Genomic DNA, 13,479 nt, shown 5'->3' on the forward strand with positions numbered 1-13,479 from the left:
ATGTGAGCCCTCACGTGTAATTTGAAGTAGTAGAGTCCAAAAACATCATCTGCTGTTTTATCTCAGACAGTTCAATGAGAATGTATAGATAAATGGGGATGCTTACATTCGAACAACTAGGCATTTCTTAGGACCTAATGGGGCAGGGCAGTTCATTATGATGTGGTTTAACTTTAGTCTCTCTTATCTACATATCCTCTTTTGCTCTCCCCCTATACCATAGCAACCTACCAATTAAAACCACTGGCTGCTCTGTTCACTCTCAACTTCTGTGCTGAAATCACAAACAGGGCCTTTTTAGAGGTAATATCAGAGTTGCAGAATGTCTTCCATACAGAGGCCCATCTCGTGCCTAGTTCTTTATTCTTTTTGGCACCAGACATTTTTACTTAACCAAGTTTTTGTTCTTTGTTTGTTTGCTTGCTTTTTAATTTGTTCTGGCCCTTGCTGATGCTTGTATAACACTCTCTACTTCAATGCTGTTTTATCTTCAGTTTGTATTACATTCCCTGCTGTTTAGCTTGATCAATTGTTATGTCATTTTTAATAGATTCATTGCTTTTCTGTCTTAATTTCTTACTTCATTGTTTTGCTGTTTTTATTAATTTTGGTGCAACTGGCTTGGAACATAACATGCAGCGAACCAGCTAACTAATAGCCTAAAGGAAGAAACAAAGAAATAGCACGGCTAACTATGCCGTTCAGTCATGACTGAAACGTTCTGAGTGACACATTTTCCTTCCGTGCTTCACCAATTGCAATTCTGAGCAGCCATCAGCTAATGAGAACACTTGTCCCTCTCTCGTGTTGGCTTGTGTCCCCTAACCATTTATATATTCTCTGCTCTCTATATGGAGCACTTAAGCTTGCCAAGTCAAAGGATTTATGGTCAAAGTAAAACAGGAAATACACCTTGTGACTACAATCACTCGTTTAGGGAAAAAAATTAACCTAGAATTTAATGGCTCAGTCTTTTCCTGGCAGTTTCTTTTCTCATTCATCCTAATCAGGTCATTCATGTGTAAAGAACTGTGAACAAAAACCACAGCTTTAAGGAAGACTTGAAGGGTCCATTTCAGGATCCACAAATTTGTGCAAAACCTTTAAGGTGTTGGAAAAGATTCATTTCATGCAGCCATCTGAAAACTGCTTTAGTCCCCTCATAATCAACATTCCCTAATCTTTGGAGACTCCTGGACACCTTTTTCTACTAACAGAGAAAGTGATGTACATGGGTACTAGTAGAGAAACCCATCCATACGGCTGATTGGACCCTGCTGAAGTTGGCTTGGCATTCATACTTCTGTCACAGCTACCATATCTAATCTGAGCAGACAAGTTTCTATTACACTGTCTGAACTCCCCCACCCCCATTTGCTGCTACCCTTCATCCCTACTTCTAGCCTTTGAGTATTTCCTTCTTCTTGACTCTATCTGGGGGCAGCAAGTTGGACCTCCTCTTTTGCCTGTCTTTCTCCCTGTTGGAGCTAACAACAACTGAGAGAACAGTTTGCAATGGAGAATGAGATTACCCTATACCCATCACACTGTGCCTCCAATACAATTTCTCCTCACAGCTGCTTTGTATAGTTTTAAACCACTTGCATGCATTTATCACCATTTTACCCTGACCTGCCTCCTGGTGATTCAAGGAACCAAGCATGGCACTCCCTGAATTGATCACAAATATAGATACACCATTTGCCTGCTAAATTCCCAAGGTGCCAGGAGATGGCCCAGCATACTTAATCACACAGCCCCAAATTAACATGTAGTTTTTCGCTTCAAGAACTGACTGAAACACATAGAGAGAACATGAAGCTCTGGTACTTTCTCAGCTGTACCACTTCATACTGCAAGAAGAAGACTGTGTTTTTGATTACTTCCCAGAATCAAACAAAACAAACAAAAGCTTGCCGGCAAACAGAGAATTGGCATTGTAGGATAAAGGGTTTTAGCCTGGCCTTTGCCCAAACATATAAGTGTTCCATGGGCAGGAGATTTAGTCATTTTTATATGGAGGAGCATTCAAACATGCTATACCCCCAAGTTGTGGTATGCAATGGTATAATCTAGGAAGGCCTGCACGAGGAGATGCAAAACTTGAATATTTACCATATTTCAGAAAGAAAACCGAGTACAACAAAAAAAATCTAATAAAGGACACAGGACGCTACTCAAGAAAGTTCCCTTCTTTTGTCATTCTTTTACCCTACTGAGGGGAAAAAACAAGCTGAGAACATTTATATTAGGAAAACTAATGAATCAGAAAATGAAGAAAAGACCATTAAGGCAATGGATCTCTTTAACAATCTCACATTAGACAGACAAGCCTGCCAAGTGAGAGGCTGAGAACACTGGACAGTGATTGAAACCCATTTTACACTGCAACTATTAAGAGGTTTCTGATCGCAGGCAGGAATTCTTCTAACTCTCCCCTCTCTGGCCAATTAATTCCATTCCTCTTCCGTCCAGGATCACAGATCCTTCAAGTACAGAAGTTGGTATCCATAGCAACTGGCAGGCACCCCTGATCCATCCAAGTCTCTAGTTGGGGATGTTCTGGCTTCCTGAAATTCTCTCTACCAAGCTACCTGCTTGAGGGCAGCATGTGTGGGTGTGTGAGTGGGATTTTAAGTAGAGCCAAAAATCACCAAGGTGCAGAGAATCTCTTTTCAGTATCGACTTTCAACCCTGTAACATGCAAAGTGGGCTATTTGTCCACTGACCTCAGCATCTCCTGCTTAAAGAAGGACCAATTTCTAGGAAACTGTCCTTGACCAATTTCACACAAGAGCTGCGCCGCGGTCGCGCCTCCCTCTGCCCCGCTTCTATTGGTCAATTTCCCACTCAAAGCCACACGGCCACATTTTGACCCACAGCTTCGCCTGATTTTCACTGTGGTTTCATAATCCTCAAAAAACAGGATCACGAAACCACGGGGAAAATCAGGTGAAGCCACGGGTCAAAATGTGGCCGTGTGGCTTTGAGTGGGAAATTGACCAATAGAAGCGGGGCAAAGGGAGGCGCGACGGCAGTGCAGCTCTTGTGCGAAATCGGTCAAGGACAGTTTCCCAGACCGCACTAACACCTTTTGCAGCAACTTCTACTTTTAAACTTTCCAAGGGTATATTGCAATAGAGATGAGTAGATTCCTCCTGCTTCATCCAATTAAAACTCATTAACTTCTTAATCTAGGGGTTTTGCATTCCAACGAGCTTCTACTAAATTTTGTGGAACTTTGAGGAGCAGAACCCAAGAATTAAACAGAGAATGCTCCTCCACGCTTCCATGGTGTCAGCACAGACTACAGTCAAAGAAGTGCAGGACTTAAGGTCCATGGGTGCACTGTTGCAAGCTTGAGATCTGAGGATCCTGGGCAAAGTGCATTCATGCCTCACAACATAAAAACCACCACAAAAGAAACAGCAGTCCCTTTCAAAAGTAGCCCTTTGCTGATATAATTTTTTAAAAAGAAAAAAAAAAGATTTTGGACACACAAAGGGCTAATTTTGAAGACACTGCTTTTTCTGTCTCTATGTTATAGAAGAGTTCAATTTTGTATTTCTGCAACAAAGAAGCAAAAAGAGAAAAACTCCTTCAAAACTAGACTGCTGTGTGATGAAAAGCTAAATACGTTTTAAAATGTGTTCTTCAGCAAACAAAGGGGTGGTTCTGAAAGGGTTTCTTTCTGCTACTGTTTTTGTTTGTTTCTATTTTTCAATACATGGGCACATTTTCCCTAATATCCTTGAATCCTGGAGTTGCCAATATGCATATCCATGGGATGTTAGGGGAAAAAATGAGAGGGGTGGGGAATTTTCTCAGACCTTTCACTGGATCTCCTATTGAACAGGGTTTGAAGAGCACTCCAATGGCAGCAAGACAACACTTGATTGCAAATTCAATCCTAATAGGATCTCGTGACCAAAACATCCAAAGAGCTGGTCAGGGGAACCAAACATACCTTACAATCAGTGTTCCCTCTGAGTTAGTGTGAGCTAGCTCACAGTTTTTTTAGCCTCCAGCTCACAGATTTTTGTCTTAGCTCAGGGAGGATGGCTCCAGAGCAAAATAATTTATGCAGTAGCCAAATCGCTCACTCACAACTTTAATGCCAGTAGCTCACAAAGTAGAATTTTTGCTCACAAGACTCCACAGCTTAGAGAGAACATTGCTTACAACTTAGGCAGTAGAGCCAGCCTACTGCTAGGCTGTATGACATGAAGAGTTTTACTGCATGATCCCTTGACTTCTTCACCTATTTCTCTGCTTTCCTCATATAACCCTGCCTCCTGTAGCTGATAGCAGAAGGCCACAGTTCATGGCAAAATAAATCAAATGCAGGATCCCAGGTACAATTCCTGGCATCTCCAGTTAACAGGACCCTATGCGGCACAGCATGAAAGACCTCGTCCTAACCTTGTAGAGCTGCTGCCAGTTGAGGAGAACAAGAATGAAGTAAATGGATCATAATTTAGCACTTGCTTTACACATAGAATATCCAAGCTCAAGCTTCCAGATAAAGGATCTCAGTTAGCAAGACAGAGAAAGCCTCCTGGCTGAGACTTTAAGGTAGACACTGCCTGGCTAGAAGAACCAGTGGTCTAATTCAGTATGAAGCAGATCCAGGGGGTCAGCCATGTTGGTCTGAAGCAGCAGAACAAATTTAGAGTCCAGTGGCACCTTTAAGGCCAACAAAGTTTTATTCAAGGTATAAGCTTTCATGTACATACGAAAGCTCATACCTTGAATAAAACTTTGTTGGTCTTAAAGGTGCCACTGGACTCTTAATTTATTCTTCAGTATGAAGCAGTTTCATGCACTCATGAAAAAGCTTAGTATTCCCAGAAGGAGCCCTAGCACAGTGGCAGAGCATGTGTTTTGCATGCAGAAGGACCCAGTTTCGATTGATAGGTCCAGGTGGGTAGCAGTCAATGCTCCCTGTAAGCTGTGGAGTCTTGTGAGTAAAAAATCTACTTTTGAGCTACTGGCATTCAAGCTGCGAGGAAGCTATTTGGCTGCTGCATAAATTAGTTTGCTCTAGAGCCATTTTTCCTGAGCGAAGACAAAAATGTGTGAGCCAGAGGCTAAAAAACTGTGAGCTAGCTCACACTAACTCAGCTTAGAGGGAACACTAGTAGCAGTGGAACAAAGTTTGAGTCCAGGGGCACCTTTAAGACCAACAAAGTTTTATTCAAGGTATGAGCTTCCGTGTGCATGCACACTTTGTACCTGAAGAAGTGTGCATGCACACAAAAGCTCATACCTTGCTTAAAACTTTGTTTGTCTTAAAGGTGCCCCTGGACTCCAACGTTGTTTCCATTATCCCTTAAAAGAATCTCAGGCAGCTGGTTTTAGGGAAGGCCTCTCTTTGAAATCTGGAGTAACTACTGTCAGTCGGAGAGGTCAATACTGAGCCAGATGGGCCAGTGCAAAGCAGCTTCATGGTGAAGAGCAAGCAAATTGGGAAGTCGGGGATGCAGAGACTACATCCTAAAAGCACTCTCATTGGGTGAAGGGATGAGAGCTCCATTTCAGATTCCCAGAAAGGAAGCTGCAGTTGCTGCAGCACATGATTGTCTCCAAAAGGTCTTAACTTTCTTTTCATTTTTTCAGTTTCCCTTCACTAATCTCTATTGCTGTTGGAGACTCTGGTTTAGAAGAACAAAAGAAAAATGTTTTTGTAACAGGTATGGCATACAGAGGAACAGAGAGCTGGAAAGCAGGAAGTCTGGTTTTTACAGGCACTGGTCTTTCTCATCACATTAAAGAGTCACAGTCACACAATTCAAAAAATTAACCTGCCACATACTTGGTGACTTTGAATATCCTCAGCAGCCGAAGAGCCCTCAACACACTGATGCCAAAGGAAGTTCCAGGTTTCACTGCAGCCCAGATGACTTCAAAGATGCTGCCCACAATCACCTGCAAGATAAACATGGGAGATGAAGTAGTATAAGGGAGAGAGAATTTCACTTTGCAGAAAGAGGGGTCAAGACCTCCAAATCTTTTGAACATGTACTCAGACTAGGACTGTGTGTGTCACTTATCCAGGCTGTTGCAGTAAAATCAGTATCAGGCCTGGCAAGCAGCATCCTGAAAGTCTCACCTTCAGTTTTCAAAATACAAGTTTTTAGCTCTTACAATGACTGTAGGTTTGAAAGCATGGGAAGAACCGTCAACATCACAGAAGCCAAAAAAATGACTAAAATACTCAAGAATTAGAGAATTTCACTGCCATGTTGTTCTTTTCTACTCCCTCTGACCTGTGGAAGCAGACTGAATTGAACTGAATTAAGTGCATCTGTTTAAAATGGCAAATGTATACATTTAAAAAAACTGGCCTTTTGATATAAAAAACAGCTCAGAATTGCAACTGAACTCTTTGCTAAGCACAGAACACAGCCCTGAGTTATGGGTTATCAGTACATATGTAATCAAGTATATGAGCACTCTGTCCATAAGCAAGCTTCTGAAATTCTCCTGTTACGAATTTCTCCTCAGATTCTGGATTTAAAAATTACTTGGTCTGGTTTCTAAAGTGCAATCAATGCATCAGCAAATCTCTATTGCTGCATTTTTAACATCCTAGTTTTTTAAAAAATAACTTTTTATTTTCGAATTTTACAATATAGCTCAGACCAGTTTTACATAACAATAATTGTAACAGCAACAACAACAACACCACCAACAGAGAAAAAAGGTAGAGTATAAAAAAGAGATTAATAAAAGGTTAAACAAGTATATTGCTTTGGAAGTGGATTTTTAACCTTTGTATGACTTTCCATGTAGTTCAAAAATGGGAAACATTTCTCTAGAAAATAAGATTTGAATAAAGGATTTTCTGCAGTTGTGATCTGATCGGAAATCTTTTCCATGGCCAGATAGTCCCAAATTTTTTGAAACCATTGCTTTGTCAAAGGGATTATATTAGTTTTCCAACATTGTGCTAATAAACACCTGGCAGCTACTAACAAAATCGAAATTAATTCTTTAACTAACTTTGAGTTAGGAGGTTGGTCCCAGAGGGTCAACAGAATGGTTTCAAGACAAAAAGGGACTGCCTTATGTTACCAATGGCATCCATTTTGGACTATGTTATGAGTTATGCTTATGGACATATGCTTGACACAGCAAGGGCTAGTGAAGAAACTGTGAAGCACAGGGTTCAACCAGGGGACAAGCAAAGACAATGCCAGCTGCATAGGATGATTATCACCTAGCCAGCAGAGTCTCCGGAGTTGTTAAGCTCTTTATGTATGCAAACATTAAGGTTGATCACCACCCCGAAGCTAATCAAGCCTAGCCCAGACCGAATGTCTACACCTGACAAGCTTAACAATAGAGGTCCTCCCGTGCCAGACCAACTATAGAAAGTCTATTACACATAGCAACCATCACGTCAGCGCTACTGGTGACCCGGCACGTACCTCCTGCCTCCGCCCAGACACCTCCCCTTTAGTTAATCGATAGTTTGAATATTGACATCATAACCAATCACTGACTTTTGGGGTCGGGCTACCTGGTAATCCGTTTGAGCCCACCCCCTCCCCTCGCAGCCGAGACCTTAAAACATCTTGCACAGAGCCAAGAGAGGGCCCCTCCTTCATACCAACGACCTCTTCCTGTCTGCTTGAACCTCTCTTGACCCCCTTGCCTTAGTCTGCAGCTAAGGTCAATCCACGTGTTCCCGGCTGGTCTGGATACACGTGTTTCTACCCCATTTTCTACCCCTTCCGCCCTCCCATCCCGCTGGAAGTTTCGGAGCTGAGCTACGACATAGGTAAATATTCCCCACCAATGATATTCCTGCTAATGCGACTGTGCTGTGATCTACCTTGTTTTCTTAGTCCTTGTATGCCTGAGTGGTTTTATTATTATTCTTGTGTGTCTGAACAACATATTCAGTAAAGAGAGATTTGTTTAAACTTCTGTCTCGTCTCTTCATTGAAGCGTAACGGCTTAGCCCATCCTGCGTATACACTTGATCTGAATCCCGATTATTAAACTGTTCAAATTGCCTCTCCTAAAGAGCAATTCGGCTAACAGATCTGGGGGCTCGTCCGGGATGATCCTGCTCATCTGAATGTACACGCAGTCGACACGTGTCAACATTCAGCCGACCAGACGTACAGGAGAAACTTTGCCGTGCGTTTCCGTGTAGAGAAGAGCAAGCGATAGTTTAGTGAAGCGCATATACATCACCGTGTGATTGAGTTCTTGTGTGTGTGGCTCTAGAGAGCATCTTTGTGGGTTGGCTTCCCCCGTCTCTCCTTCAACGTGAGACTCTTGCCATAAGCACAAAAGAGTCGTGAGGTCAGCCGCCCTGGACCCTCTGCCAGGACTAGCTGATGACCAGAGGTGTTCCGATAGCAAGGGATCTCCACGTGAAGTCCTAAAGGCTACCTGCGAGCCGTCTCTCAGTCTATCTTGTGGGTGGTAATTGCAGAAAGATAGTGTAGGGTGTCAGGATCCGCACCACGATACACTAACACACACCACCCTTCCCCCTGTAACGATAAAATAGCTTAAAGCGGAGCCGTAAAAAAAAAAGACTCCACCTCTCCTCCAGTCCTCTGGAAGTTCCCTTTTTGCTTTGACTTGCAAGCAGAGCGTGCATAAATTAACGTGAGTCTAAGGAGCCACTCGCTGAGGCATATTGTCTCGAGGGATCCACTGGTTGTAAGTCGCCCTGAAGCCTTCCCGGGTTAATTAAAGGTCATCCCGGCGGGTGGAACGCCCAAAAACCTAAGGTCCGGTTCAGTGAGAGTAATCCAGCTAGAGTTGTGAGGTCTAGGCCAAGCCCACACTCGAAACTCCACAGGGTTAATGGTAATCCCGGCGGGGACTGCGGTCTAGCCTAGAAAAACCAATAAAGGGTTACTGAGCGTCATCCCGGCGGGGACTTTTGTCTAGCCTATAAAAACCTCAAATTTAAATAGTTTTTGGTCATCTTGGCAGGGGAGTATATTCTAGCCTTAAAAACCAAAACTCTTGGGACTGAGGAGTAATTAAGCTCAAAGCTTATCTCATCCGAGAGCAAAAAGCTAAAAAGAAAAAGAAAAACCCAATAAAAATAAAAACTTTTAAGCAAAATCTTAAATAGAAACAACAATGTCCGAGGGAAAAACTAAAATGGCGAACGGGAGCTCTACTGAGCCAAATAAGATCCGCACCCTAGAGGATCTACCTCGTCTTGAGAGATGGATTACAAAAAAAGGCATCTCTCCATGGGCTATGGAATCGTTTAAAACAGAGGATCCTTTATTAGCTGTCCGAGAAGCATTTCAGGATTACTGTGATAAGAAAAAAAGAACCATGTCCCTAAAAGGCAGAGCGGGGACATGGGCATTGTTCCTTGCCCTGCAGGAAGCTACCCTGCTGATCCAACAATTAAGGAAAGAGGTAAAGCAGGAACATAGCGAAGTAACGCACCTACAAGCCAGAATTAGCCATTTGGAACAAACGCATCTGGATGAATTAGATTGCCTAGTTGAGAACCATGAAGAGGAACTAAATAAATTAAATACGGGAAAATTAAATTTAGTCCTAGAAAAAAATGGATTTGCCAATTCTGCCCAAGACGCTAGACGTTTAGCTGGTCAGGCAGAAGAAAGAGCACAGAAAGCGGAAGCACAAGTAGCTACACTCACTAAGGAGTTGGCAGCAGCTCAACATGCTGCACGCTACTTGGCAGAGCAGGCAAAACAGCGCTGGACCGTAGCTAATCATGATGCATGTAAGAAAGAAATTCAAGCCCTTAAATCAAAGCTTGGAACCAGAGACGCTCTCATTTGTGCTATCCATCCGGGAGCCTTAGATGAGACAGAGATACCCGATTTCGGGGACGAACTTTCTGCTGATTCTCCCATTGCATCTGAGAAATCATGCGAAACTCGTCCTATGAATCCGGTGCATACCATGGAAAAAACAATAAAAACGGGAGAAGAGAAAACGGTTAGATCTGTAACAGAAGCCCGGGCTTGGAAGCCGGACGAGGCCCAGGCGATCGCTGAACAAGTTGGCACTCTAACTCGAGATAACGCCATTGCCTGGCTCACAAAAGTCAGTACAGCGTATGGCAATATAAACGGGGAAGATCTGTCTATATTAGCCAGACGCTGTGCCACAGGCTCAGATTTAGCGGCCATTAATTCAGCGATCTCTGCTAAAAACCTAACAGCTGAAGATCAATACACATGGATGAAGGTGGTTTTAGAACACCTAAATCCTGAACGGTCGTTAGAGGCCGCATTTGTAATCGATCAACAAGCCGCAGGAGAAGACCCAGAGACATATGTAACTAGAAAGCAACTCCTTGGAGTGTTAGCTGAAAAGGTGGACATAGATAAGGACAATTACCCAGATTATGACGACAAAGTTTTTAAGGACGCTCTGATTCGAGGATTTAATGCCCAGACCCAGTTAGCCTTAAATGTAGAAACGCCTGCAGACGTTGACTGGAATGCCCTCCTCGTAAAAATAAGGAGAGTCGCCACGCTGCTTCGCAGCACGGGCGCAGTCAAACCAGCTAAAACAGGAAAGAAACATAAGGATAAATATAAAGACGAGGATGAAATAATCCAGAGCATCACCTATGCAAACAACGGGCCGCATTCACAGTACACCCCAGTACAACCCTATAATTATGGGAATAATAATAAATACGAGGGACGGAATAATAACCGTCGGAATAGAGGAGGATACCGAGGCAAAAACCGCGGGGTGAACCGTAATTTTGCTCCCGCGCAGGCTCATTGGCAGCCGGCACAACCCTCAGCTCCCCCAGAGCCACAACAACCGATTTACCCCAAACAACCAGGAGGACCAATGAATGTTTATGCGCCTCAACCCCAAGCTAAGCAGCCACAGCCGACACAACAAGCGCAGCAAGCTCCTTCTGCTGCTCCTCGCCAAAACTACCCGACTGGACCAACTGTTGATACGTTCCGTTGGCACATGTGGATGTCTCTGAAAAAGAGAGGCTTCGACATGGACCAATTTGACGGTCAACCAGATGCCTTCTTGCTCCAAGCCCTTTTGGACAATGAACGCTTAGAGGAAACTCCAATGGCTCCAGTGGTTACTACCACTGAGAAGACGGGCAACAACCCGTTCCATGAGAAATAGAGGTGCCCCGAGACCCTGGTTCTGCCTCAAGGTGTCCTAGCGAAACTTACGCCAGACACATGGGGTAGACCAACGGTACATGCAGGCATAGGGACTCCAGGGGATACACAGCCTGCGAACTTACTAGTAGACACAGGAGCATCACTCACTGTGCTGCACCCAAGACATGCAGAAAAAGGAAAACCCACAGATGGAAATATCTCTTTAAAAGGTTTTGCCGGAGGCAATTATACTGCAAAAGTGTGGAAGGATATTCCTATCAAAATAGGAAACTTCGACATCACAGTGGTTGCCTGCGACAATCCTGGAGAAGATGATGGGATTCTAGGTGTCTCTTTCTTTCGGGACCATGGCATAACCATTGATTTAGCCAATGGCTTTCTTTGGAAAGTACCAGGGGGCCCTGACTTTATCAATGCCATCCATCGCTGTGCCGCCTTAAAGGCTCCATTGCCCTTAGCGCCCATAATTGACGACCCATGGGTCCGCGACTTTCCAGGGGTGTGGATAAAGGACAAAGCGGAGTGTGGAACTGTTAAAAATGCCTGCGTTCTCATCGAAGGCAAAGACCCTCCGCCTCAACGACAATATAAATACCCCGCTGAAGCAGAAACCGGCATAGCAAAAACCATTGAGGGACTTTTAAAGTGGAACGTCATACGCCCCATGCAATCCATCTGCAACGCCCCCTTGTGGCCGGTTCTCAAGGCAGATGGGGTCACGTGGCGGATGACGGTTGACTTCCGTGCTCTGAACAAGACCACGCCCCCAGTAGCCCCCATTGTTGCGAAATACAATTAGATTGTAGCAGCCATAGCCGCCGGCTCTCGCTACCACAGTGTCATTGATTTGGCCAATGCGTTTCACTCTGTGAGGCTACATGAGTCATGCTGGTACAAATTTGCATTCACCTTTCCGAGGCCAGCAATACACCTTTATGCGGACCCCGCAAGGATTCCATTCAAGTCCAGCCATTTGCCATGCACATGTGGTACAAATGTGGGACCACCTCCGGCCCTCCTCTAGAGATCACGTGCTCTCGTACGTGGACGACATTTTAATACATGCCTTTACTCTAGAGGAAGTCGAAGAGATCACGCGAGAAGTCCTCCGTTTGATCGAAGAAACGGGCTTCAAGGCAAGCAGAGAAAAAGCGCAATTGGCGCAAACGAAGGTTAAGTATCTTGGCCTCACTTTAGGACCTGATAGCCGAGCCCCTGACACACAGTGCCTAGAGACCATTGCTAAATTGCCAGCTCCCACAGACCTCCACTCATTAAGAGCATTATTGGGGACGTTCAATTTCTCCAGGGACTTTATTGAGTCCTTCGCGGATAAAGCAAGACCCCTCTATGCTCTTCTGAAAAAGCACACTCCCTGGCACTGGGGACCAGAACAACAGCAAGCCTTTGCAAGTCTTAAACAGAGCCTCGCCACAGCGCCAGCGCTTGCGCTTGCGCACCCAGATCTTACCAAGCCATTTTACATTCAGTTGGCTACCTCTGACAAAAGCATAGGCGCAACCCTAACCCAAATGCAAACGGGGACGCATAGAGTAGTTGCTTATGCCTCCCGAAACTTATCACAGGTAGAAATGAAATTTTCACCCTGTGAAAAAGTTTGTCTTGCACTGGTGTGGGCGTTGACGCACTGGGAATATATTATTGGAGGTGCGCGAGTCATTGTTCAGACCGCTCACACCCCCCTGAAATATATTCTCTCCAGGAAAATCCAAGACGGGCAAGTCTCAAACGCCCGCATTGCCCAGTGGACTTAAGCGCTTGTAAATAAAGACATAGAATACAAAAGAGAAGTCCGAGATCCGCCAGCTCCCTATGGACTCATTGTCACAGGGGAGGAACACGAATGTCCCATTCCGGTGGTAGACACTCATCCCTGGCCCGCTGTGTGGGGAGAACCGCTCGAGGAAGCACTGCAGAAAGGGTTCATCTGCTGGTTCTGTGACGGTTCATCCTTCCACATCGACGGCCAAGCCAAGACAGGGTTCGGAGCAATACGGGTCCAAGATGGGTTCACTTTACAAGAAGCAATCCTTCCCCATTCTAGTCAGGCAGCTGAGGTAGCAGCCTTGCGAGCCGTTCTCATTTATGAGCCGCTAGACTGTCCCCTCACCATTTACACTGACTCTGACTGGACGGCTAAAGCTGCTACAATATGGCTTCTGCATTGGGAAAAACAAGATTGGAAACATGCAGACGGGAGACCAATCGCCCATCTTAATCTGTGGCTAGATATTACAGAGCTCTTACGTGCCAGAACTGCGCCAACGCAGCTCTTCCATGTTAAAGGACATCAAAAGCAGGCTAGCGAAGCCGCGCATTGGAA

The 13,479-nt window shown here is 44.6% G+C and overlaps 1 protein-coding gene across 1 annotated transcript in view; it reads right to left on the minus strand.

Moving 5' to 3' along the window:
- The window catches only part of CACNA1B (calcium channel, voltage-dependent, N type, alpha 1B subunit), a 562,801-nt gene that overhangs the window by 175,528 nt on the left and 373,794 nt on the right, over positions 1–13,479 (minus strand). The window contains exon 14 of the mRNA XM_015421148.1: positions 5,816–5,928. Within this exon, the coding sequence (XP_015276634.1) occupies positions 5,816–5,928 (113 nt within the window). The remainder of the gene's footprint in view (positions 1–5,815; positions 5,929–13,479) is intronic.

This window comes from Gekko japonicus, unplaced genomic scaffold (assembly GCF_001447785.1).
Source record: "Gekko japonicus isolate JY-2015 unplaced genomic scaffold, Gekko_japonicus_V1.1 scaffold40, whole genome shotgun sequence".
Taxonomy (NCBI): Eukaryota; Metazoa; Chordata; class Lepidosauria; order Squamata; family Gekkonidae; genus Gekko; species Gekko japonicus.